Source organism: Microcaecilia unicolor, chromosome 10, assembly GCF_901765095.1.
Source record: "Microcaecilia unicolor chromosome 10, aMicUni1.1, whole genome shotgun sequence".
Taxonomy (NCBI): domain Eukaryota; kingdom Metazoa; phylum Chordata; class Amphibia; order Gymnophiona; family Siphonopidae; genus Microcaecilia; species Microcaecilia unicolor.
The window spans coordinates 124,823,862-124,851,681 of record NC_044040.1 but is presented as its reverse complement, the minus strand read 5'-3'; the positions used below and the strand labels follow the sequence as shown (position 1 = coordinate 124,851,681).

Below are 27,820 nucleotides of genomic sequence, written 5' to 3'. Positions count from 1 at the left end.
ATTTGTTTATTTCAGGAATGACTGTTCTTTCCTATCTTATTGATCTTTTCAGTTTCATGTTGCTTAGTCTGTAAACTGCTTTGACCTGCATTTCAGTAGCCCTCTAGGGATAGAGAAAGTATCTGCATATTAATAAAATGTAAACCGCTTTGGTTCTACCACAGAAAGACAGTATATCAAATACATGACCCTTCCCCTTTAAAAGCGATATAGCAAGTTCCTCAATAAAGATAAGTTCAGTTCGCCACTCTTATTGTGATGACATTGGACCCCCTGATACGGGAGATTAATAACAATGCTGACATAAAGGGGGTGAGCATTAGAGACCAGATGTTCAAAATTGCAGCTTTTGCGGATGACCTCCTGCTGTTAATTACAGACCCCCCAGACATCACTGAGACATCTTATGGAAAGTTTAACAGAGTATGGAGCATTCTCGGGATTTAAATTAAACTTGGAAAAATCAGAAGCTTTAGCGAGCGCCGAAGTTCAGAGAGAGGTATGGGACCAGTTCCTGTGCGGCGGGCAAATGAAGTATTTAAATACTTGGGAGTGTTATTACCTATGGACCCGACCCACTTGTATAGACACAACATTCCTCAGCTGCTGAGAGACACTAAGGACCAGCTGGCTGCGTGGTCCTCTTTGCCTTTGTCACTCATGGGAAGGACACACCTCTATAGAATGGTGACATTCCTGAAATGGCTGTATACATTGCAATCTTTACCGATTCGGCTACTTAAAAAAGATTTGAAGGCACTGCAAAGGCAGGTTGTGCGGTTCTGCTGGGCAGGTAAAAAGCCAAAAATGAAATGGCACTATGTGTGCGGTACCCAGGTAGAAGGAGGGTTAGGCGTACCAGACATGAGGGATTATAACCATGCTTGTCTACTTAGATATCTGAGGGACTGGATCCTAGATATGTCATCTTATACAGACATTAGATGTGAAAAAGCACATTTCTATCCCTGGGCCATAAATTATTTGTTACATTCTAAGACGAGCAACATCCCGCCGCCCCTGAAAGTGTGCTTTTACAATCTATGCGACAGCTCTGGCGGATCAGAATCCAGAGAGCAGTGTTCTGTTGCCGATCACTGGGAATGCAGAGTTCTCAGCGGGTCGCTAGAATCTTCAGAGATTTGGAGAGACGGGGGTAACGCACTTAGAACATTTTCTCCAGAATGATGGAACGAAGTTGCCATTCTTGGAGTTTGAGCAGCGATGTGCGGGGGGACCCTTTACACAGTTGGCCTATCTTCAGTTAACTCATTATATTCGGGGACTACCCAGGCCTAGTCTATCATTGGACTTTGGGGGGAAGATCAGGGAATTTCTAGCGGGAGACGCAGCGGGACGGGCTTTTGTATCTTGTTTTCATAAAGTATTAGGGAGATATCGACCAGTGCGGGATGTTAAGGAGGTTGCCGATAGATGGAATAAGGAAGGGGGATGGAGAGTAACAGAGGGGAGAATTATGATAGCTCTTAAAGGAATTGTGGGGGTGGTACACAGTGCGGAATTACAGGAGAGCCATTTCAGGACCAAACATAGAGCGTACTTTTCGGGTAAACAGGCTTGGCATGCCGGAGTCATAGCCTCAGAGAAATGTCAGAAGTGCAGAGTGGGGAATGCAACACTAGCACATGGGCTGTGGCACTGTAGGCCCATCCGGGTGTTCTGGTCGGCTCTCTCCCATTTTTCCTGTCAGGGTTCTAGGGGGTTGGATTGATCTGTCTTTTGAAAAGGTCTTATTTAGCGCGGTGGGAGTGTGGGATAAAGGGACTAGGGAAAGAAATTATTTTTGAGTAAATCCAGCATCCTGGGGAAAAAATGTATTCTTAATTATTGGGTCATTGACAAAGTCCCATCCTATTGGTACTGGAGGAACAAATTGCATGAGCTTATGCTATGGGAAGCGCGTGGTGCCCGTCACACAGCAAAAAGACGCCAACTTTTTATTAGAGTCTGGGGAGCATATTTAGGGAAAGTTTTGCCTAGAGCGCGTAGTCAGGTATTGAATGAATTAGGCTGAATGAGGTTGAATATGGAGTGAATGGTGTGGGGAGAGGAGAAGGGACAATCTGAGGGGAGATCAAGGGAGGGATGGGAAGCGTGACATGATATGGTATTAAGGAGCAAGGGTTTGAGGGGGAGGGGGCGGGAGGAGAGAGGGGGGAACATAAGGTAACTGTTATTGAGCATGTGGACATCTGGTCTACCCGTTGCCGCTACAAACCCGATAAGTCTGGGGAAGGCTTTAAAGACCATAAACAACACCAGTTCAACGGTCCAAGTTAGACCGGAAGCCTGAACAGGGGTTACACTATCTATAGAGCATACCCCATTCCCCGGCAGCCGATGAATGTCATTGGGAGGGGGGGGGAGGGAGAGGAAGGGGGGGGGGAGGAACAGAGCTGAGATGATAGAGGAATATGATCAATGGACTAGAATTATGATATATCAATATGAGAGCCTCTCAGATAGCCGGAGGAGATCCCAGATGGAAGAGGTTGGAGAATGTTTATCACTGGTTATATATGTTGTTGTCATATGTTTTGGGGCGGTTTATAGTAACAGGGGGAGGGGATGGAGGGAATATACAGTCAAAAGTTTATGGATATTGCTACAAGTGCATTAGATTTTTTTTTGTACCTGATCTTCGGAGGAGTTCTGTTCAGCCTCATGCATTACATGTCTTGAAATGGTTTATTTGATGAAAGTTCCATAATAAAAACCGTTTAAACATAAGATAAGTTCAGTATGTCCTTTGCAAACAAAAAGGCAAATGTTACTTTGGTACACTCTTTAGTTATAAGTAAACTGGATAAATGCTAACAGCTGACAAAGTTTTTGTCCCCCACACCAAGGATTTTAACGTGCATCCCCAGACCCCATCTCAACCTACCCTAGTGCTTCCCCAACTAGCTGGAGGCAGGAAAGGGAAGATACGATAGAGACGTTTAAATACCTATGTGTTATAAATACACAGGAGACAAGCATCTTTCAACTGAAAGGAAGTTCTGGAATGAGGGAGCATAGGATGAAGGTGAAAGGAGACAGCCTAAGGTGTAACAAAGAAATACTTCTTTGTGGGAAGGAGTGGTGAATTCGTGTAATGGCCTCCTGGTGGAGGTGGTGGAGACAGGACCGTATCTGAATTAAAAAGAGCTTGGGATAAATACATAGGATCTCTAAGGGAGAGGAAGGGATAGAAGATAATAGATGAGCAGATTTGATAGACCATGTGGTCATTTTTCTATGTTTCTGTGAGTCATTAATTGCCTATGGGGCTCATTTTCAAAGCACTTAAACTTACAGAGTTCCATAGGCTGCTATGTAATTTTATAAGTCTAAGTGCTTTGAAAATATGCCTCTATGTGTGCTAACATTTAGACCTGCTCTTGAGAAGGCATAAATATTAGTTCCACAATATGGACGCTATATCTGTAGAATTTTGCTAATGTTTTATGAAGACACATAGGCGCATATGCATCTTTATAAAATAGGTAAAAATTGGCACTTTCCTGCTCTTTTAACCTAGTTGTCTTCTTATAACATTGCCTTAAATATGTGCAGGTCTGCTATATGCTATTACAAGAAAAATGAGTTTGCAGTGGCGTAGGAAGGGGGGGGGGGGCGGGAGGGGCGGTCCGCCACGGGTGCACGCACTCGGGGGGTGCCGGGCCCGCTGGTTCCCTGCTCCCTCTGCCCCGGAACAGGTTACTTCCTGTTCCGAGGCAGAGAGAGCAGGGAACCAGCGGGGCCGACGCAGCTCCGAGTGACGTGCACTCGGGGCGGATTGGCCCTCCCGCAGGTAAGAATGCCGGCCCCGCTGGTTCCCTGCTCCCTCTGCCCCGGAACAGGTTACTTCCTGTTCTGAGGCAGAGAGAGCAGGGAACCAGCGGGGCCGACGCAGCTCCGAGTGACGTGCACTCGGGGCGGATCGACCCTCCTGCAGGTAAGAATGCGGTCCGGGGAGGGGGGGGGGGGGTTCGCGTCGTGCTGCACCAGGGGGGGTGCGCAGCGGCGACCCGTCCTGAGTGCCATTAGCCCTCGCTATGGCACTGTGAATTTGTTTACATATATAATAAACAATATGCTGAACATATTACTTACTAGCTCACTTTAATTGCAGGTTGTTGGAATTGCAGGTGGCTCCACTGTTCATTCAGCAATGAAACAAGCAGTAGCCATTGGTGGTCAAATACTGGTGGCAAAATCCACCTCTTCTGTTGCAAAAACTGTTGGATCAAAGCAGGTTGTAGCCCAAGGAGTAGCAAAAGCAGTGGTGAGTGGAGGTGGTGGTGCCATTGTAGCCCAGCCTGTGCAGACCCTAACAAAAGCTCAGATCACATCCACAGGAGCTCCAAAGCCTATATCCCAAGGTTCAGGTAATGGCATTTATATTTGTCAGTACTCTTGCCCAATACAGATTTTAAGCATCATCATGTAACAGTTTATTCTGATTGTTTGGTTTTTATTTAGAAAGTTTATATTTCTTCATTTCTGTTGGTGTACTTTATTTTTCATGTTTCACAGTTTATATTCCAATTCATAGAATAAAGTATTAAGTAACTAAAAATTAAAAAGTAAATTGCTTGTGAAATCTCATGTCTTATCAATGATGTGTTAATCATTGTTTCTGTATGAATAAGCACATAAGCACCGCCATACTGGGAAAAGACCAAGGAATCCATCAAGCCCAGCATCCTGTCTCCGACAGCGGCCAATCCAGGCTTCAAGAACCCGGCAACCCCCCCCCCCCCCCCAACAAAAAAAAAAAAAATTAATTAATAATGTTCAAATTTTGTTGGATATAAATGTAAGCATATTTATTATTAGGGTTTATTAACTACCCTTTGAAGAGATTCACCCAAGGCTATATACAACAGGTATAACTTGATACATTCTTTGTATTAACAACATAACAATAGTAGAATGACCAAATATTAGTGTAAAACACAATTAAAAGAAGGAGATAGGCAAATGAAATCTTAGGAATAGCACAGCAATAGCGGTGTTAGAAATATGTATTAAAACAACACAAATAGCATCCATACAACAGAAATGTGGTAAATAGAATAAATTTAAATGATATACAATAATAGGTAGTATTGTACAACATTCTTATAATATAGATATGATATTGAGAAAGTTGTCACATGTGACATCTTAATAGACAGAGAAGATGGTAAGGCAAACATATTGGGGATAAATAAGTGGGTGACTAAAGTGAAGGTAAATTATATTTTCAGTTGCATAAGGTATGTGGAACTGGTCTCAATAATATGGTATGTAGCAAGCTAATCCAGATGTGGAATGAGTGGATAGTCAGTTGCCACAACCATTAAAGGCTTGGGAGAAGAGCCAAGCCTTCACCTTATCCATAATTAAATGATTTAATCTGTCAATCACTCTACAAGGATATGTCTTTCTTCTTTCTCTTCATGTTTGACATTATTTTCTATCCTCAAGATTGGGCTGCTCAAGCTATCCTTGCTGGTCAAAGTGATAGAAGAGATAACTTCATTACCACTTTTTGGCCAGCTAAAACTTCCATTGTTGAAGCAAAGGGTGTAGCCAGCCCTCCAATTTTTTTTTTTTTTTTGGGGTGGGGGTGGGGCACAGTTAGACTGACGGGGCAACATATTCCCCCCCCCCCCCCCAGTACATTGGCAGCAATAATGAAGCCAGCACTGTAAACAGTGCAGTGGGTACTAAAACATCAGTGTACCCAGTGTGTTTTTACTAGCAAAAAATGGTGCCGGTACTCAAATGCTATGCCGTTACTCAAATGTTAGGCCACCCTTCAGGAGTGAGGTGATGACTGATGGACCCCCATCCCACAATAGCCAGGCCCCTTACAACCAGTCACAGAATCTATGACAAGACAGAATTGCTGTGTAGAGCCTGAGCTCTTTCATTAAGACTTGGAGTCCATGGGTCAATTTTAGCAGAAGTGGAAAAGGTGCTGGTACTCAGTACCCCCTCAGAAAAGCCCTGAGTGTACCTATTGGAAAACTAAACAAACCTAATAACTACAAATTTATCCTACACAGGCATTCAGTGCTAAAATATATCTGATCTCTTTCACACACGCAGAACCTCACCAAGTCTAAGTAATCACAAACTAAAGCTATACCCCTTACAACTCACCATACAAAAAATATTCAAATTCTGAATATCCTCAGGAACAGTACATGCACCTTCCACCTCTAGATACTGTGTAAAGCAGATGGGTTTTTGTTTGTGTGGTGACTCTACTGGAAGTGGAGAGCACTAGTCCTGGACATTTTTAATTTTCAAAACAGGCCAGACACTCTGCAAAATAGTACAAAACCCTGCAAAAAGTCACTCAAAACTTATAGGATATTTACTGAACCATAATAGCTCACCTAAGAACCTGGTCTCTTTCACACATGCAGAACACAGACAGACTCTCATCAAGTATAGAATAAATATCAAGTATAGAATAAATAAGCACAAACTAAACATTGAAATATGTACACCAAAATTCAGACTCTGCATATAAAGCAACAACCAGGGAAAGTGAAGCAGTGATGCATACCCTCCCCCTGCTGTGCAAAATATAAAGGGCCCCCTTTTTACTAAACTGCGCTAGCGATTCCTGCATAGCAAATGCAATGAAGCCTTTGGGCTTCATTGAATTTGCAGTGCCAAGAATCACTAGAGCGGTTTAGTAAAAGGGGCCCAAAGATAGAAGATGTGAATTTCAAAAATTGACATATTCCAGTCACTACATTGCAAATTAACAAATAAAACAAAAATGGAAAATAAGGTGATATATTTTTTTATTGAACTAACCTAAAAAAGTTTGACTAGCTTTCGAAAACCAAAACCTTTTTTCTTAGGTCAGGACAGTATAACAACAAGTATACCTTCCCAACCTAAGGAAGGAGGCTTTGGCCTCCAAAAGCTAGAAAACTAGTCAAAAATATATTTAATCCAATAAAAGGTATTATTTTATTTTCCATTTGTTCTTTTTATTTATTACATAGTAACATAGTAGATGATGGCAGAGAAAGACCTGTATGGTCCATCCAGTCTGCCCAAAAACTCATATGTGCTGCTTTATATGTATACCTGACTTTGATTTGTATCTGCCATTATCTGCCATTTTCAGGGCACAGACCGTAGAAGTCTGCCCAGCACGAGCCCCTCCTCCCAACCACTAGCCCTCCTCCCACCACCGGCTCTGCCACCCAATCTCCGCTAAGCTTCTGTGGATCCATTGCTTCTGAACAGGATTCCTTTATGTTTATCCCACACATTTTTGAATTCCGTTACCGTTTTTGTGTCCACCACCTCCCGTGGGAGGGCATTCCAAGTATCCATCACTCTCTCCTTGAAAAAATACTTCCTGACATTTTTCTTGAGTCTGCCCCCCTTCAATCCCTCTAGTTCTACCGCCTTCCCATCTCCGGAAAAGGTTCATTTGCGGATTAATACCTTTCAAATATTTGAACGTCTGTATCATATCACCCCTGTTTCTCCTTTCCTCCAGGGTATACATGTTCAGGTCAGCAAGTCTCTCCTCATACGTCTTGTAACGCAAATCCCATACCATTCTTGTAGCTTTTCTTTGCACCGCTTCTTTTCTTTTTACATCCTTCGCAAGATATGGGCTCCAAAACTGAACACAATACTCCAGGTGGGGCCTCACCAATGACTTATATAGGGGCATCAACACCTCCTTTCTTCTGCTGGTCACACCTCTCTCTATACAGCCTAGCAACCTTCTCACTATGGCCACCGCCTTGTCACACTATTTCGTTGCCTTCAGATCTTCAGATACTATCATCCCAAGATCCCTCTCCCCATCCTTACATATCAGACTCTCACCGCCTAACATATACGTCTCCCATGGATGTCTACTCCCTAAGTGCATCACTTTGCATTTCTTTGCATTGAATTTTAATTGCCAAACCTTAGACCATTCTTCTAGCTTCTGCAGATCCTTTTTCATGTTTTCCACTCCCTCCCGGGTGTCCACTCTGTTACAGATCTTGGTATCATAGGTTTCACAGATCATCTGGAGACAATTCTTAGATAACTCAGTATGATTTAAAGAGGACACAGTAGTGTCCACCTTCTTTTTCAAACTATTAGCAAACTCCTGAGATGAAGGAAATGTCGGAGGTAAGGGTAATGGAGGTGTTAACATTTTTTCTACAATAAAAAACAAGTCCTTAGATCCTGAATTTTGAAATTGAATGTTCTTATTAAAATAATATTTTTAGCTACTTGTGTGGCCTTCTGATAGTCGTTAAATGTGTTTAAATACTGTGTTTTATCTTCAATATCCTTAGTTCTATGCCATAAACACTCAAGCCTGTGCAGGAGACCCTTTTGTTCTCTTATTGCATCAGAATACCATGGTGCCCCTAACAGGGGCTATATAATCGAGATGTTTGTAATGAATAATTCCAGTAATCTATAGCTTCTGACACCGAAAACGCAAATCCAGATAAATGTGGCAACCCATAAGTTCTTTAAAACATCAATCTTGTTAGGGGTCCTATATGGAAATACGCTTAGGAGAGGAGGAACTACTTTTCACAATTTACACTGATAACTCACATCTAATTTATGATCAGACCAAGGAGCCAACTCTAAGTCGTAACTAATCCTTCTAGAAGTAAGTTCAAAACTAAATCTAAAATGTGCCCAAGAGAAAGCGTAGAATCGGCTATTTGTAGCCATCCCAAAAAAGGGTAGGATCACTAGAAAATCATATATGGTAACAGCAACAACACAGTGATCTATATGTAGGTTAAAGTCACCAAGAAGAATGGTATTAGAAGATTTGAGATTATATAAAATAATGTCCTCAGAAAAGGGGAACAGTCAGTGTGAAGCAATTATGGAGGAAAATAAAATATTTTAACAAAAAGATTTGACAAACAAAGTTTCATATCTATCAATAAAATTTGAAATCTGAAAACCCATTTCTTCTTTAAAAATAATTAAAAGACCTCCAACTTGCTGCTTATTACAACGTTTGAACAAAACTCTAACTCATAGGACATAGCTGTGTCATACTCTCCTAAGCATGTTTCTGTAATACAAAAAAGGTCAGGTTTAAAACCTTTAAGAAAAGCAAATAAATCTGGAACCTTACGTTTTATAGAACGAGCATTAATCAGGGGAAAGGAATACGTACAGTTCACCTAAAAGTCTTTTCTAATATGCTGGTATAAGTAACAGGCACCAAACAATGTTCAGGTTGTACCTTTTCAAACCATGGACTTAATTGCTCATATCTCCCACGACCCATAATTACTTTGATAGCGGTCCCAGCCATAAAATATTTAAAAATACTCACAACTAAAATTGTAAAGTAAAAATCTGAGTATGGCCTCAATCCGCACTAAGGAGTGCACAAATGAGCTACTTAGACATGCTCCTTTTTGGGCACAACAGAGGAGACGCCAGAGCTGGGCCTGCTCATTTTAAGCTTGTCGCCCCCAGGTGATGTCACCCAAAGCTCAGAGCTAGTAGTGTTCTCGAGTCAGGCAGTTTGTACAGACACAGGAGGGGGGACCCATGTAGATGGAAAACTGGGATAAGACAGGTCACAGCATCCACAGAAATCTGGTAGATGGTTGAATTCTCTCACTTTCTTCAAGTACTCCCCCATTTTACAAATGGCAGCATGTTTGAAATCCAGTACTTTGAGTTTTGTTTGACTGTACTCAGTGGTGTGCTGGTAAATTTTTAACAACAGGCTCTCTCCCCGGTCCACCTCGGCGCCTCCCCCCCCCCATCCACCTCTGCGCCCCCCCCCAAAAAAAATTGCAGAGCTGGCTATAGCTGGGGGAGGGGGGGGGGGGGGCAATGCATTACTCTCTCCAGGAAAAAACTATTAAATGATCCCAGGTTCCAATCTAATTCATGTTTAATGTGGGATAACATGCCATAAATAAGTAAATAAATATAAACTTTTAATGTTGAACATATTCCAAACACTATAATGAAAATAAAATGAGTTTTTTTCTACCTTTGTTGTCTGGTGACTGTTTTTCTGCTCATGCTGGCCCAGTATCCGATTCTGCTGCTATCTGTCCTCTTAACTCCGTTTCCAGGGCTTCCTTTCCATTTATTTCTTTCCTCCTTTCTTCTTCATTTCTGGTCCTCAGCTTCTGCCTATTTTCTCCATCCATTTGCAGTTATTCTCCTCTCTTCCTTTTCCCTCTTGTCATCTCATTCCTCACTCTTCCCTCCCCTCCACCCATATCCAGCATTTCTTCTCTCTCCCTTCCCTCTCCTCCACCCATGTCCAGCAACCCTCCTCTCCCTTGCCCTCCATGCACCCATGTCCAGCAACCCTCCTCTCCCCCCTGCCCTCCATGCACCCATGTCCAGCAACCCTCCTCTCCCCTCCATGCACCCATGTCCAGCAACCCTCCTCTCCCCTCCATCCACCAATGTCCAGCAACCCTCCTCTCCCCCCTGCCCTCCTCTCCATCCACCCACCCACCCACCCATGTCCAGCAACCCTCCTCTCCCCTGCCCTCCATCCACCCACCCATGTCCAGCAATCCTCGTCTCCCCCCTGCCCTCCTCTCCGCCATCTTCCAGCCCTCTCTCCGCTCCCCTGGTCGTCCATCTTCCGTCTGCCCTCTGCTCCCCGATAGTAGCCCTGCTGGTTTCCTTTCTGCGCTGCCGCCGCCGCCGTCCTGCCTTTAAAAAATTAATTTTCCCTCGAGGCGCGCCAGCGTTGAAGCGAAGGCAGCAGGCTCAGCTCGGTTCCTGCCTTCGTACCGTTTCTTCGCATCATGGCTCCGCCCTTGCGCAAACAGGAAATACGTCAGGCAAGGGCGGAGCCATGATGCGAAGAAACGGAACGAAGGCAGGAACCGAGCTGAGCCTGCTGCCTTCGCTTCAACGCTGGCGCGCCTCGAGGGAAAATTAATTTTTTAAAGGCAGGACGGCGGCGGCAGCGCAGAAAGGAAACCAGCAGGGCTACTATGGGGAGCAGAGGGCAGACGGAAGATGGATTTGCGGGGCGGGGGAGCGGAGGCGAGCCGGCTCGCACGGGCCAACAACTGGCTCGCAAGATGCCAGAAAATTTAACAAACGGCTCTTGCGAGCCGGTGCAAGCCGGCTCCAGCACACCACTGACTGTACTCCATTTCAGCCTTTATATCGCATCATACCGTGTGATGATTTCTACTGCCCTAGTGTACACCCACCTGGATGTTAGACACCCTTTCTCCATTTGTAAGTATTGGGTCCACTGTCAATCCATCCCTTATGGGTTCTGAGCAGGGTGTTTTGAAAGGCATTGTCAATCTCTCTACTTTCTGATTCTGCATGTGAGACATTTCAATCCACATCTGCCAGGTTGTAAACCCCCAGCAATAGCTCCTCCACTTTCATTCTTATAATTTGGATATCTGAGGTCAAATCTTTGCCAGCTTCTCCATTTGTGTTGGAGATCTGTAGACAGCACTAATGCATAATGCCAATATTCCATTGTTTGTAGCCTGCTGGCTCATGTATCTCAACATCCTCATGAGCTCTGCAATCCCAACAACAGCGAGTGCCTGTGGTTTCCTCTTCTAAACAAATAAGGTATGATAAAATTTGCTCATCTATTTTTAGCATCAAGCCAACCTTATGGGATAACCTACTCAACCACTTGTAGCTTGAGCTTTCATTCCACAAGTTTAAAGGATGTGCTGGAAAGCCCGGGAAGAGGGCGATTGAACCAGCAGAGCCCAGATGCTGGAATCAGCAGTCTCAACTTTTGTTAGGTAGGAATTTAAAAGGAATGATTTTGTATTTTTTAGCAGAGAGAGAGAATGAGACTAAGGAACGAAGGAAAAATCCCTCAGGAGAGATAGCACCAAGCAAGGTTCTTGCCCTTACCCTTTCTCTGTTAACTTGCAGCTTCAGAAACAGGCAGTAGAGCGTGCTTCGATAGGTCTTATCCTAGTGAGCAGCTGTGAGCCATAAAAGAGGAGAGAGAAGATTGTCTCTTCAGGGGTCATGGTTTTTGGTTTATTAAAACTTGCTGTACCGCTCCTGCTTCCATGGCAGAGCGGAGCGGTGTACAGTCTAAAATCACAGAAGGAAAGGAACTCCATTAATGACAGGAAGACGTGTACCAATAAGATGATAAGATAGAAAACAGAGAAAGAGATACATTTTAATGATCTTGACCATTGCACACCTGGGAAACCTGTGAGACCCATCTGTTTCCGAATGCTTGTCTAAAAAACCAGGTCATCATGTTAACCTTAAAGGATTTAAGCGATAGGTCACAATGGAGAGAAAAAGGTAAGGTATTACATTTACATTTGTTTCTGTTATTCCACTAATGTCTATGTAGTTCTAAGCAGATAAAAGTGGCTAGGCAGTACATAGGACATTTACTATTGGTGAGAGCAATAAATCAAACAATAGCTCAGGATTTGCAATTACTTATAAAGTTTTTATAGATTTTTTTTTAACCCTGTAATTGAGCAGCAATACTTAGAGATGATACAGTGGGGGAAATAAGTATTTGATCCCTTGCTGATTTTGTAAGTTTGCCCACTGACAAAGACATGAGCAGCCCATAATTGAAGGGTAGGTTATTGGTAACAGTGAGAGATAGCACATCACAAATTAAATCCGGAAAATCACATTGTGGAAAGTATATGAATTTATTTGCATTCTGCAGAGGGAAATAAGTATTTGATCCCCCACCAACCAGTAAGAGATCTGGCCCCTACAGACCAGGTAGATGCTCCAAATCAACTCGTTACCTGCATGGCAGACAGCTGTCGGCAATGGTCACCTGTATGAAAGACACCTGTCCACAGACTCAGTGAATCAGTCAGACTCTAACCTCTACAAAATGGCCAAGAGCAAGGAGTGGTGGGCTCTGCTCTGGCAGACTGGATGGACCATGCGGGTCTTTATCTGCCATTATTTACTGTGTTCAAGTAAATCACTGTTTCTAAGCAGCAGAAAGTGACCTTGTTCTCCCATAGAAATGTACTGGCCCATTTTTTGAGAAGGGGAGGGGATTTATTCAGCTGAACCCTCAGTCCAGTCTAGCTCACTTTCAACCTTGATTCATCTTTTAACTGACTTCTCCCTCTCCCCACCAAATGTGGTCCCATTTTGTTAAATTTTCAGAGTTATGTTGCCCTTGAGACAGCCATCCATTCTCAACCCTTTCCAATATTCAATTGCATTAGAAAGAATAAAACATAATACAGCATCAAAATTGAGAACTACTGCTGCTCTGTGGGGATGCTTTTTTTTCTTTATATAGAATTTGTTATTCATGTTACAAACATCTCTCTTGTTTCTGGTAACTGGTTCAATTTAATTTTGCCACTAGCACAAGAACCACAGAGAAGTATAGGGGCACCTTATTACATATTTGACTCTTGCTCTTAATATGAAAAGTGTGAGCACAAGAAGCAATATAGCTTGAAAATAATTCGGTAATCAAGTTGACTGAAACTAACCTGCTGCCTGAGGTGAGAGATGAGATGGTGTCCCTCCAAGGGCTTAAATGTGGGGGTGGGAAGGGGAATGTGCTGCCTCAGAGCTTCAGCTAGGAAGCCGGGGAATCCCCTCACTCAAAATACCTGTCAATCAGTTGCTCCAAGAATACAAGAACATAACTTGATCTGCATGCTCTGATGTTGCTATTACAGAGAAATGGTTCAATCACTCCCATACATGGGATACAACCCATACCAGGTTATAATCTTTTTAGGAAGGATAGAGATGACTGAAAAGGTGAAGTAGCAGCTTATGTAAAAAAAAAAAACAATTGTCAACAGGTTGCTCATGCGCCCACTTTGAGTTCTGACATCAGCCATAGTGCGCTTTCCTGGTAGACAGTACAGTGATGCCAAGTCCCTCTTCAGCCTATTGCCTTTTCCTTTAAGCCTCTCCCAACATAGCTTATAGATGGAGGCAACAATTCTTTTTTGACTTCACACTTTAATTCTTTACTGACAAGTGCTTATTTATTAATGGGGGCCAGAACTGATCTCTCACACAACCAGTCAGTCATTATAAATGATGTCAAGTACAAATCTGCCCCTGCTTTGAAGATTCTACGGATAACAATTGATAACAACTTCTCTATGGAACTCCAAGTGAACCTACTGATTAAAAAAAAATCTCTTTCTATTGTGGAAATTAAGAAGAATTCAGAAACATTTTTAAATAGAACAATTGATGGTCCAAGCTTTACTATTTTCACAATTAGATTATTATAACACTAGTAAAAAAGGCCCGTTTCTGACACGAATGAAATGGGCGCTAGCAAGGTTTTCCTCGGAGTGTGTATGTTTGAGAGAGTGACTGTGTGAGAGAGAGTGAATATGCCAGTGTGTGTGTGTGACAGAGAGAGAGTGAGACTGGGTGTGAGTGTGTCTGTGTGTGTGAGAATGAGAGTGTGTGAGAATGAGAGAGTGTGCCAGAGGTCCCCACCCCCCTCCCTCCGAGTTTCAGGTTCCCCCCCTCCCTCCCTCCTAGTTTCAGGGTCCCCTCACTCCCTCTGAGTTTCAGGGTCCCCCCTCCCTCCGAGTTTCAGGGTCTCCCTCTCTCAGAATTTCAGGGTCCCCCTCTCCCTCCCTCTGAGTTTCAGGGTCCCTGGCTCCAAGCTTCAGGGTCCTTCCCTCCCTCCCTCCCTCCGAGTTTCAGGGTCCTGTCCCTCCCTCCCTCCGAGTTCCAGGGTCCGCACCCACCCAGTTCCAGGGTCCCTTCCCTCCTACCCTACCACAGTACTTCTGCCGTCCACCAGCTAAGTCCTGGCCTGACCCACAGCCAGCAGGAGCTCCCTCATACTGTCTCACTCACAGACATCGAGAGGCAACGGCAGGGCTGACGCAGCCACGAGCACTCAGCATGATAAAGTTCGGCTTCTGGTTTTTTTCTGCGCTCATGCAGCTGTCAGGTATTTCCGTGCGGCTTTCACCGCCACACCACCTTTCTTTTCTGAGTTCGCTTGCTCGGCCGCCAACCGCGAGACAGAGTGGGTAGGTGGTACGCAGGGTCGCTTACAACTATTTGCGTTGGTTGGTTGCCTTGCCTCTCACTGTTCTGCCCTCGACATCATCACGTTATGACGCGAGGGCGGGACAGAGAGAGATGGTGACAGACTGACGAACCTTACAAACCCTTCAGTGAAAGGAGAAAGACTAAAAACGGAATTTTGAGACTAAAAGATACAGCGAAACGCTATGTAGAAAATGTTGAAGAAAAAGCCAATTTGCTTAATAGATACTTTTGTTCTGTTTTCACTGAAGAAAATCCTGGAGAAGGACCGCGAGGGACTGGCAAAAGTACACCTGAGAATGGAGTGGACAGAGCACCGTTCACGGAAGAGAGTGTGTATCAGAAACTTGGAAAGCTAAAGGTGGACAAAGCCATGGGACCGGACGGGATCCACCCCAGGATACTGAGGGAGCTCAGAGAGGTTCTGGCGGGTCCTCTTAAAGATTTGTTTAATAAATCCTTGGAGACGGGTTCCGAGGGACTGGAGAACGGCAGAGGTGGTCCCTCTTCACAAAAGTGGTGATAGGGAAGAAGCTGGAAACTACAGGCCGGTAAGCCTCACTTCGGTTATTGGAAAAGTAATGGAAGCCATCCTGAAGGAAAGGATAGTGAATTTCCTGGAAGCAAATAAGTTGCAAGATCCGAGACAATATGGTTTCAACAAAGGGAAATCGTGCCAAACGAATCTCATTGAATTCTTTGACTGGGTGACAGGAGAATTAAATCAAGGACGTGCTATGGACGTAATCTATTTAGATTTCAGCAAAGCTTTTGACACGGCTCCCCACAGGAGGCTCTTGAATAAACTGGATGGGCTGAAGATAGGACCCGAAGTGGTGAACTGGATTAGGAACTGCTTGACGGACAGACGCCAGAGGGTGGTGGTGAATGGAGTTCGCTCGAAGGAGGGAAAGGTGAGTAGTGGAGTGCCTCAGGGATCGGTGCTGGGGCCGATTCTGTTCAATATATTTGTGAGTGACATTGCCGAAGGGTTACAAGGTAAAGTTTGCTTTTTTGCGGATGACACCAAGATTTGCAACAGAGTGGACACCCCGGAGGGAGTGGAAAACATGAAAAAAGATCTGAAGAAGCTAGAAGAATGGTCTAACGTTTGGCAATTAAAATTCAATGCGAAGAAATGCAAAGTGATGCGAGTAGAAATCCAAGGGAGACGTATGTGTTAGGCGGGGAGAGTCTGATTGGCACGGACGGGGAGAGGGATCTTGGGGTGATAGTATCTGAGGACCTGAAGGCGACGAAACAGTGCGACAAGGCGGTAGCCGTAGCGAGAAGATTACTAGGCTGTATAGGGAGAGGTGTGACCAGCAGAAGAAAGGAGGTTTTAATGCCCCTGTATAAGAGGTTGGTGAGGCCCCACCTGGAGTATTGTGTTCAGTTTTGGAGGCCGTACCTTGCGAAGGATGTAAAAAAAATGGAAGCGGTGCAAAGAAAAGCTACGAGAATGGTATGGGATTTGCGTTCCAAGACGTATGAAGAGAGACTTGCTGACCTGAACATGTATACCCTGGAGGAAAGGAGGAACAGGGGTGATATGATACAGACGTTTAAATATTTGAAAGGTATTAGTCCGCAAACTAATCTTTTCCGGAGATGGGAAGGTGGTAGAACGAGAGGACATGAAATGAGATTGAAGGGGGGCAGACTCAGGAAAGATGTCAGGAAGTATTTTTTCACGGAGAGGGTGGTGGATGCTTGGAATGCCCTCCCGCGGGAGGTGGTGGAGATGAAAACGGTAACGGAATTCAAACATGCGTGGGATATGCATAAAGGAATCCTGTGCAAAAGGAATGGATCCTCAGAAGCTTAGCTAAAATTGGGTGGTGGAGCAGGTGGGGGGAAGAGGGGTTGGTGGTTCGGAGGCGAGAATAGGGGAGGGCAGACTTGTATGGTCTGTGCCAGAGCCGGTGATGGGAGGCGGGACAGGTGGTTGGGAGGCAGGAAAAACTGCTGGGCAGACTTGTACAGTCTGGGCCCTGGGAGAGACAGGTGCAAATCAAGGTAAGGTATACACATGAGTTTGTCTTGGGCAGACTGGATGGACCATGCAGGTCTTTTTCTGCCGTCATCTACTATGTTACTATGTGAAGCCACGGAGTCAGCTTCAGAACGTTGGCAGTGGAATTATTATAGTAGAGATTGTTTACCTGGTCTGTTCTTAATACTTACAAAAGAGATTACCAATAATACAAAACACCTCTATTCGTTGATGTACTCTTAAGTATGCCAGAGTGTCACTGTAGTATATATTCAGTTACATTGTCCCATCCTCCTATGTATTTAAACCTTCATTTGGCACCAGGTTTTGAGTCATCTATTGAAGTTCTCTGTATTGTAGTTTTTCACCCTTTCTATAGGCAGGTAGTATTTCAGAAAAAGCCACAGTCTTTACCAAAGACTTCAAGCTGTCTGTACTTATAGATATGCAATCCCTGGCCGGGTCATTTGTTCTGGCAACAATAGAAGCCAGAATTTTAAGTTCTACTGTATAATATTTGAAATCATAAATGGATCAGTACCTCAATATATGTACACAGTTGACTTTTCCTTTACTGATAAGAGATGTTCTACACAATGAATTAATGTCACATTTCCCAAATCCTAGAGGTATTAGATTTAAAAATTGTCTCATCTTTTGCTTATCAAGCTGCAAAGGCTTTAAATTTTCTACCCAGTAAATTAAGATTAAACCACAGAAAAACAGAGGATGGACTTCTGCAAAACCAACAGGTAAAGAAGCAATAGCAGAGTTGATCCAAGGAAGGAGGAACAATCAATAATATATAGACAAGTTTTTTTGAAGAAGGACCCCATTTGGCCAAGTTTTGGCAATTGCCTGCATCAGGGGGTTTACAAATATACATCAAAAATATGAGAAAAATTAAAAACAATGTATAAAAACAAAAAGAACAAATACAATTGCAAGATGAAATAAAATTAAAACTAGAACATTAGCATCAGATTCCCCCCGCCGCTCTCTAAGATTCCTCCAAGCCCAGCAGTTGGGGTGAACCGGCAGGAGAAGCTGACGGACACCGGAAGGTGGAAGATGGCGGACCCAGTTGGGTGACCGACTCACCGACAACATCTAAATCTGCTGGGAAGGAAATGGAGGTTAATCTGGGGACAATATGGCTGAAATTACTAGAAATGGAAAAAACCCTTCAACAGTCGTCTGGAGAGGTAAAAACCTTAGGTGTTAAGATGCAAGAATTGAAAGACTCTGTTGATACGATTAAACAAGATTTTTCACAGAAAATTGAGAACTTACAAAATGAGGTGGTTCAAACTAATGAATTTAAAGCTACTGTGATAAAAGACAATGTGGATATCAGGAGAAAACTTGAACATATTGAAAATCACAATAGGAGATTGAACTTGCGCCTGCTTAATTTTCCTAAATTGTATGGGGTTTCTCCCCAAGATTTATTTACTAGATTTCTTAAAGAAAATTTAAAATATCCTCAAGAAGCAATTCCTCCATTAGAAAAAATTTACTTTATACCAAATACGATTAAAAAAACAGACGAGACAACAAATGTTCAACCTGGAAATGAAATGGACGTAGAAAATCTAACAGCGATTTTGGAACAGTCAATAGAAACTGCCACTGAAAGGGCGACGTTGTTGGTGACTTTTCTTTTTCAACAGGACTTGAATGCTGTAATGAGACTTTACTTTAAAACAACAAATCACAATTTTGGTGGAGAAAAAATATGGTTGTATCCAGATGTGACAAAAGTGACTCAGCAAAAGCGAAAACAGTTTCTTTCAATGAGATTAAAAACAATAGAATTGGGAGGTTCCTTTCTGTTAGCATATCCATGCAAATGTATTGTGAGGTTTAATAATACTAAATATGTTTTTTATGTTCCTGATCAGCTTAAGTTGCTCCTAGATTCAAAACAATGATAAGAGATAACAAAATAGTAGACTGAGAAATGCGGTGTCATCATTTTCTTATAGAAATTGTTAATATAAAGGTAGCTTCACCTATTCTAAACCCCCCAACTTTTTGAGGTCTAAGAAAGCCATTTAAAGTGTAATGTTAAAAGATTATGTAAGAAATGTTTTATTTTGTGGCTGTTTTTCACTTAACAGTAATATTTCTGTTTAAGTTTAAAGTAAACTAATAAAAATTATGAAATAAAAAAAAAGCATCAGATTCTTCAATAAAAGATAAAATAATCACATTAATAGGAAAAACTCCTCCTATGAACAAACAGAAAAATGCATAATTAAGATAATACACTTAAATCACCACTACAAATGAGAAAAACTGAACATAAATTATCAGTTTCAAACTCTTATTGCTACAACAAAATATTCAAAGCAAGCTTTCAACTTTAAAAGCATTACAGTAATACACAATAGGAACACCTGAAGAGCCATAGGTGACTAGCGTCTCACCTATTATTCTAATGTTGTCTTACATGCAGCATCTTACCTATTGGCACAAAAGCAAAATGTCATTTTTGCCTATCACTACATATCACAACAAAAAAATGCTGTTACTAAGCTATTGGCACTAATAAAGAATACCTTTTTTACACCCCCCCCCCCCCCCCCCCCGGTTAACAAAGTTGCGTGGCAATGCTGAAACAGCCCATTCACTTTGAATGGGCTGTGTCAGCTTTAACGCACAGCTGCCGCTAGCGCCACTTAGCAACCGGGAGGTTATTTATATGACTACATGTCACCCATAAGCACCATAAACAGTGAGCGACACTGTATAGCGCAATTAAGAGCAGACAGTCTCACCATATGAGCGTAGTAAAAGCATTTTTTCATTAAATGTAGTGATAGGTGAGATGCTATTTTATATTCATGTAAAAATAAGTAAGGCACTCTTTATTAGCGCCCAGTAGTTTAGGAAGAGCCCCAAACACTGAAGACACCAAGAATGGATGTCTTTGCTAGAGATGATCCTACTGCCCCAGCACACTCGTTCTTGTCAACAGTGTGCACCTGATACCCAGACAGCTCCCCCGTCAAAGCAAAGGGCAAGCTTTTGACTGGCTCCAGCAGAGCGTAGCCGCAATAAAAGTGACCGTCCCAGAAGAGTAACTGGTCTGGGGAAGGGCTGAAATTCTTTCAAGAAAGGTGTAGCCCCTTGTAACCTCTGACTGGTAGACTACTTAAAGAACCTACCAGTCAGAGGTTACAAGGGGCTACCTTTCTTGAAAGAATTTCAGCCCTTCCCTGCGAGCTGGAGTAACAGCCACCAAAAATATGACCTTCCAGGTCAAGTACTTCAGATGACAGGAATCAAGTGGCTCAAAATGAGCTTTCATCAGCTGGGTGACACAGGTGGAGGTTTACCAATCCAAACCAAACCCAAACATAAAGGTAAAAAACACTCCACGTATAGTCCAAACGAAAATCTAAGTAGGGGTGGACAAAAAGTCTTCACAGCCAGAGGTCGATTAAAGCAATTTTATTCAGCACTACACAAGTGTATAAGCCGACACAGGGCTGTGTTTCGACGGAACAACTGTCTTCTTCAGCGGTCTGACACTTTTTTGAATTCCATTGCCGTTTTCATCTCCACCACCTCCCGCGGGAGGGCATTCCAAGTATCCACCACTCTCTCCGTGAAAAAATACTTCCTGACATTTCTATTGAGTCTGCCCCCTTTCAATCTCATTTCATGTTCTCTTGTTCTACCGTCTTCCCATTTACGGAAAAGGTTCGTTTCAAATATTTGAACGTCTGTATCATATCACCCCTGTTTCTCCTTTCCTCCAGGGTATACATGTTCAGGTCAGCAAGTCTCTTCTCATACGTCTTGTAACGCAAATCTCATACCTTTTTCATAGCTTTTCATTGCACCGTTAAATGGTCAGTATTCTCAAAGGAGAAGGGTTGATAGTGGGGTTTTGCAGGGGTCTGTGCCTCTTTTGCTCTTATTTTTCTGGCACACCACAGTCTGCTGACCATGGAGGCGATAAACTTGTGGTGGATTTAACTTGGTAGGTTCGTGATGTTAAAAAACCTTATAGCCTGCTAAGATCACATCCCAATTGAGAATCACTGAACTATGTTTCTGTAACAGCAACAATATCAGTGTGCCTGAAACATCAGGGTTTGCAAATCATGAACCTTTTTACTTAGACTACGAGCATTTGTGCTCATTGCTTTCCACATGTTGTTAAGTGAGTTTAGATGGTTTTGTATATTAACATTGCCTTCCTCACTGCTGTCATGTTTTTGGGGATGACTTTGTGAATGTTTTTGCTTCTTTTTGTCATCTTCACACTCTAGTTTAAATAGTAGAAAATACTGTCTGAATTTCTCCCCAATGATCTTTTTTTCTTATTAGAGAAAGGTGTAATCCATCATAACAATACAGTCTGTTTATTTTTCTGCGTACTGCCCCATTCTCCTATATACCTAAAACCACCTTCTGTACATCAGGCTTCATGCCATTTATTGAACAGAAATGAACCTTTTCTTTTTTTTTTAATTTTCTCCAGAAATTCTCAACTCTTCAGGAAACAGTCCTTCCCTTAAAGACAGACTCTACTAAGAACCGGGTACAATAGGAGCCAAATTAAATTAAACCTCAGTCAGCTTTGTAGTAGGAAGAAGATTCAAGCACAGTTCTTGAAATAAAACACCTTATTGAACAGTCAATCAAACAAAAAGGGCCAAGTATTTTCAGCACAAAAAACACAACGCAAAGGAACAGTTTTAAAGTCAGCAAGAGGCTAGAAATATAGCAGATTATAGGAGAAATCAGCTTTGCTAGTGAGAGGAAAGGAACATTTTTTCCTTCTCCAGAAATAGAATAATTGGCGGCAAGGTCAGCAGCTCCAACTAATTCAAACTACTGAAGCAAGACCGATAGAGGGCTGTAAGTAGTATGACCACATCACACCCTAACTGCAAAACAGTGTTAGCATCATATCTGTTATTTGAAGTTCTAATGTGTGCCTCTAAGGTGTTTCTTTTGTGTTATGCTGGCATCATGAGTATTATATCTGTTGTATGAATATTCTTTCATGATATCTATTATGATACCACTAGTAAAAGAGGCCCGTTTCAGAGCAAATGAAACGGGCGCTAGCAAGGTGTTCATCGCCAACACCCCTCCCTGGCCAACCCCTTCGTTATTTTAACCATTGCTCCGCCCCAACGTCATGACGTTTGACGCGAGGGCGGGGCCCGGAGCGATTTCCCGCCTCCCTGCATCCCTCCCTGCCAACCCCTTCGTTGTTCTGCCATTGCTCCGCCCTTGAGGGCGGGGCCCGGAGCGATTTCCCACCCCCCACGCCTCCCTGCCTCCCAACCCCTTCGTTGTTCTGCCGTTGCTCCGCCCTCGAGGGCGGGGCCCGGAGCAATTTTGGTGGCTTCACCACCACGAACCTTTTTGAAGGAAGTCAGGGCTTGGCTTCACTGACGTCAGTGTCCTCAGAACGTTGAGGGTGAGTTTTATTATAGTAGATTGTATTCTGCTGACATTATTATATTTGTTATATGATTTGTATAGTGCTCTTAAATGTATATATTTGTGATACTGTATTGTGTTAGTTTTATTACTAGGATTCAAGTTTACCTCACTGATTGCATTTATTTAGATTTGGCCATCTTACTATTGCTATGCTGTTAACAAAATTGTAAGTTTTATGTTAAGCTGTACCTGCTGTACACAACCTTGAGTGCTATGCAATGTTATACTATACAGTTCTTATATTCCGCTGTGTTCTGTTAGGATTCTAAGCATGTTACAATAAGATTAGAAACCTGTATTTCAGGGGAATTACATCAAATTATATCAGTAGTATTAAGAGAATTATAGTAATATTCTCTATCTCACCATCAGTTACACCATATCTGTAAATAAATGAGTTCTTCATAAAGGCCATTAAATCGCAATAAATAAATAAATAGGCACTTACCCTGTAAAGGAAAGTAGGGGCCTGCTTTCCTTTATAGAATACCAGTGTGACCACGTATGTACCCGCATGTGCAGTTAGGCATGAGCACTTTACGCCACTAGGCCTGGTGTGAGTGTTTACGTTGTGGGAAAACTAGAAAACTTCTCTTCTGAAATCTGTTGATAGTGATTTCTAATGGTTTGATATATTGTCCTTGATATTTTATTGCCGGCAAACCTACAGAGTATTTGAATACCACTCAACTGAAACTACCCCTCTTTCTTTTTTCTTTTTCCTCTTCCAAGTCAGGTATACAGACATAATATGTGACCATTTGTGGTGACTAAAGTCATCAGAATTTAATGAATTCTGTTAGAGCAAACAATTTGTAATACAACATTCTCCGAGGACAAGCAGGCTGCTTGTCTCACGAATGGGTGACGTCCACAGCAGCCCCTCCGATCGGAGATCTTCACTAGCAACAGCGTTTGCTAGCCCTCGTGTGCGCACGCACCGTGCGCATGCGTGACTGTCTTCCCACCCGAATGTGCTCGTGTTCATCAGTCTTTTTTTTTCTGCGGCTCAGGACGGCTGTTTTTCGGTCGGTCTGTGCCCCAAGGAGACCCCTCGCGTCTTTTCGCCGCATTCTTCCATTCGGAAGTGTCAGGTTTTTGTTTTTCCATCGTGTCTCTTAGTTTAAAAAAAAACTTCCCTTACATCGAGTTTTTTCCCATAAGTTTCCTTTCGTTGTCGGGCGCAGCCTTTTTCGCCGTCCGTACGGGTTTTTCCTAACTTTTTTGATGCCATTAGCCATCATCGCGAATTTTGACTTCGCCGGCGTGATTTTTCCGCCCACGTCCTCGAAGCCTGCCAGCGGCTTCAAAAAGTGCACCCAGCTCAGCCGGACTATCTCCCTCACTGACAGGCACGTTTCGTGTCTTCAGTTTCTGGGGGCCGGGCATCGCCCCCAGGCCTGTACTCTCTGCCTTCTCTTGAAGAAGCAGACTCAGGCGGCAAGATTAGCCCAGTGGAATCTTTTGTTCAGGGCCTCGTCCAGTGCTTCGACGTCTTCGGTACCGAGGTCATCGTCCGGTGCGTCGTCTGCGGTACCCAGCTCTTCTGCCGGTGATCCAGCGTCTACAATACCGAGGTCATCGGTGGTATCAATGTCGTCGGAGGGTGCTTCATCTTCCCGAGTGCAGGTGAGGGCTGTCCATTCCCCTGCTGGTGGCGGTGAGCCCTCGAGTAGGTCTCCGCCTGCCTCGAGGGCTCCTGCGGTACAGTTTTGGACCCGGCCCATAGGAGACGTTTGGATTCGATGTCCTTCTTCTCTTCGGTACCGGGAGGTACCAGTGACGTGCTTCGTGCGAAGGCAAAGAAGCATCGTCATCGGTCACCTTCCAGACGTGGTACTGAGAGTTCTGGGTCGCTGGTGGCACCGGCACCCAAGCGTCGACATCGGGAGGACCACTCACCTTCCATTCAGGAGGTGTCGATGCGCTCCTCTGTGGACAGCCCGGTACCGCCTCCGCGTCCTGGACAGATTCTGAGCTCGTCGCCGGTACCGGACTCCTTGTCTCTCTCGACAGCCACTCTGAATGAGAGCCTCAGGGCCATCCTTCCAGGGATCCTGGAAGAGCTGTTGCACCCTTCTCCGGTACCGGGGGTGCTTGCGCCGCCGGTACCGACGACTGAGGCGATGGCTGGGCCCTTGTCCGTGGTGAGGTCTCCCGTACCGGTACCGCTTGCGGTACTGGCATTGGCTGTCTCCCAGGCGGACTCCCCGATGACATCGATGGAGGGAGCTCCATCGCCGCCAGTATGGGAGTCTTCCTCTCGATGTTCTCACCTTGGTCATGTTCCTACGGAGTCGAGGTGGGCACGGTTTCGGACAGAAGTTCATGAACTGGTGTCCGACACCGATGGTGAGGCCTCGTGGGAGGCAGAGGAAGACATCAGATATTTCTCAGATGAGGAGTCTGACGGTCTTCCTTCTGATCCCACTCCCACTCCCACTCCCTCCCCTGAAAGACAGCTTTCTCCTCCCGAGCGTCTATCTTTCGTGGCCTTTGTCCCAGGAAATGTCTACGGCCATTCCCTTCCCTGTGGTTACGGAGGATGAGCCAAGGGCTGAAATGTTTGAGCTTTTGGACTATCCTTCGCCACCTGCGGTGGTGGACAATTCGGTCCAATTTGACTCTTGAGACGTCCCTTCCAAATTCCTCAGCCGCAAAAAGTGCTGACAACGGATGCGTCTCTCCTGGGATGGGGAGCTCATGTCAATGGGCTGCACAACCAAGGGAGTTGGTCCCTCCAGGAGTTACGAACGGTCTGGAACGCTCTAAGGGCTTTCAGGGATCGGCTGTCCCACCAAACTATTCAAATTCAGACAAGACCAAGGCACGATGTTTCTGGCCGCGTCAGATCTGGTTCCCTCTTCTTCTGGAGTTGTCCTCCGAAGAACCGTGGAGATTGGAGTGTTTTCCGACCCTCATTACTCAGAACGAGGGGGCGCTTCTGCATCCCAACCTCCGGTCTCTGGCTCTCATGGCCTGGATGTTGAGAGCGTAGATTTTGCCTCCTTGGGTCTCTCCGATGGTGTCTCCCGGGTCTTGCTTGCTTCCAGGAAAGATTCCACTAAAAACAGTTACTTCTTTCTATGGCGGAGGTTTGCCTCTGGTGTGACAGCAAGGCCTTAGATCCTCGCTCTTGTCCTACACAGACCCTGCTTGAATACCTTCTACACTTGTCTGAGTCTGGTCTTAAGACCAACTCTGTAAGAGTTCATCTTAGTGCGATTAGTGCATACCATTACCGTGTGGAAGGTAAGCCGATCTCGGGACAGCCGTTAGTTGTTCGCTTCATGAGAGGTTTGCTTTTGTCAAAGCCCCCCATCAAACCTCCCTCCTACAGTGTCATGAGATCTCAATGTCGTTCTCACCCAGCTGATGAAACCTCCTTTCGAGCCACTGAATTCTTGTCATCTGAAGTACTTGTCCTGGAAGGTCATTTTCTTGGTGGCAGTTACTTCAGCTCGCAGAGTCCGTGAGCTTCAAGCCTTGGTAGCTCATACTCCTTATACCAAATTTCATCATAACAGAGTAGTCCTCCGTACTCACCCTAGGTTCTTGCCGAAGGTGGTGTCGGAGTTCCATCTGAACCAGTCAGTTGTCTTGCCAACATTCTTTCCCCGTCCTCATACCCGCCCTGCTGAACGCCAGATGCACACATTGGACTGCAAACGAGCATTGGCCTTCTATCTGGAGCGGACACAGCCCCACAGACAGTCCGCCCAATTGTTTGTTTCATTTGATCCCAACAGAAGGGGAGTGGCTGTTGGGAAACGCACCATATCCAGTTGGCTAGCAGATTGCATTTCCTTTGCTTACACCCAGTCTGGGCTGACTCTTGAGGGTCATGTCACAGCTCATAGTGTTAGAGCCATGGCGGCGTCAGTGGCCCACTTGAAGTCAGCCACTATTGAAGAGATTTGCAAGGCTGCGACGTGGTCATCCGTCCACACATTCACATCTCATTACTGCCTTCAGCAGGATACCCGACGCGACAGTCGGTTTGGGCAGTCGGTGCTGCAGAATCTGTTCGGGGTTTAGAATCCAACTCCACTCCTAGGCCCATTTTTATTCTGTTCCAGGCTGCACTCTCAGTTAGTTGGATAAGCTTAGGTCAATCTCAGTTATGTCCTCGCCATTGCAAGGCCCAGTTGACCCTGTTTGTTGTTTTGAGTGGGCCAGGGGGCTAGGGATACCCCATTCGTGAGAACAAGCAGCCTGCTTGTCCTCGGAAAAAGCGAATGCTACATACCTGTAGAAGGACAGCAGGCTGATTGTTCTCACCAACCCCCCTTGGAGTTGTGTCTTCCCTTGTCTATGTCTTTGCTATGTACTGGACTGACGAACACGAGCGCGTTCGGGCGGGAAGACGGTCGCGCATGCACACGGTGCATGCGCACACGAGGGCTAGCAAACGCTGTTGCTAGTGAAGATCTTCGATCAGAGGGGCTGCCGTGGACATCACCCATTCGTGAGAACAATCAGCCTGCTGTCCTCGGAGAATACCTTCTACAGGTATGTAGCATTCGCTTTCCAAACCCCATTCTTTTACATGAAAAAAAAAAATTAAAGTTGCCAAACATGGACCCATGGCATGAAAAATCAGCCATTCTCAACACTTTGGATAAGCTACTTTAGTCACCTTTTTCTAGAGATGGTCATATATATAAAGCAGAATAAGTAAGAGTAACGCTTGTTATGTGTATATATGGTCTTAAAGGTCACTTTTCTAGTTATCTTTAAATGTTATAAAGAACGTATTTTAGAAATGATTGTTTTATTTCCTGGAGATTCTTACTTAGTTGGTTTTGTGTTCTCATTTTAGTGATGGCTACATTGCAGTTACCTGCCACTAATCTTGCCAACCTGGCAAATTTACCTCCAGGCACCAAACTGTATCTCACCACAAACAGCAAGAACCCATCAGGAAAAGGAAAATTATTGCTGATTCCTCAGGGAGCCATCCTACGTGCCACCAGCGGTGCTAGTGAGTGTCAAAAATTTTACCGTAGCATTTGTGGATATTAGGTATTTGGTTTTTATATATTTACAGGATTCAGAGGTTCCTATTGCAGAGCTCTCTAAGCCCTCTAGATATGAGAAAATAAGACTGTGAAACTCCACAATTCAGACATGAATAATAAATGAAAGTAATTTAACTCAGTTACAGGAAATCTTGAGATATTATAAACACTCAAAATTATAATTTCAGTTTACAGAACCTAAGCAGCATTATACATACACTAGCATGGAGCAGCGGAAACTCTGCAGAGAAACTTGTGTCTCGGAGGGTATGTTTAAGTGGGTATTCTC

At 44.1% G+C, this 27,820-nt stretch overlaps 1 protein-coding gene across 1 annotated transcript in view; it reads left to right on the top strand.

The window, feature by feature from the left end:
• YEATS2 (YEATS domain containing 2) overlaps window positions 1-27,820 on the top strand; it is a 1,439,149-nt gene that overhangs the window by 698,823 nt on the left and 712,506 nt on the right. Inside the window, 2 exon segments of the mRNA XM_030217135.1 lie at window positions 4,139-4,394; window positions 27,333-27,494. Coding sequence (XP_030072995.1) covers window positions 4,139-4,394; window positions 27,333-27,494 — 418 coding nt within the window.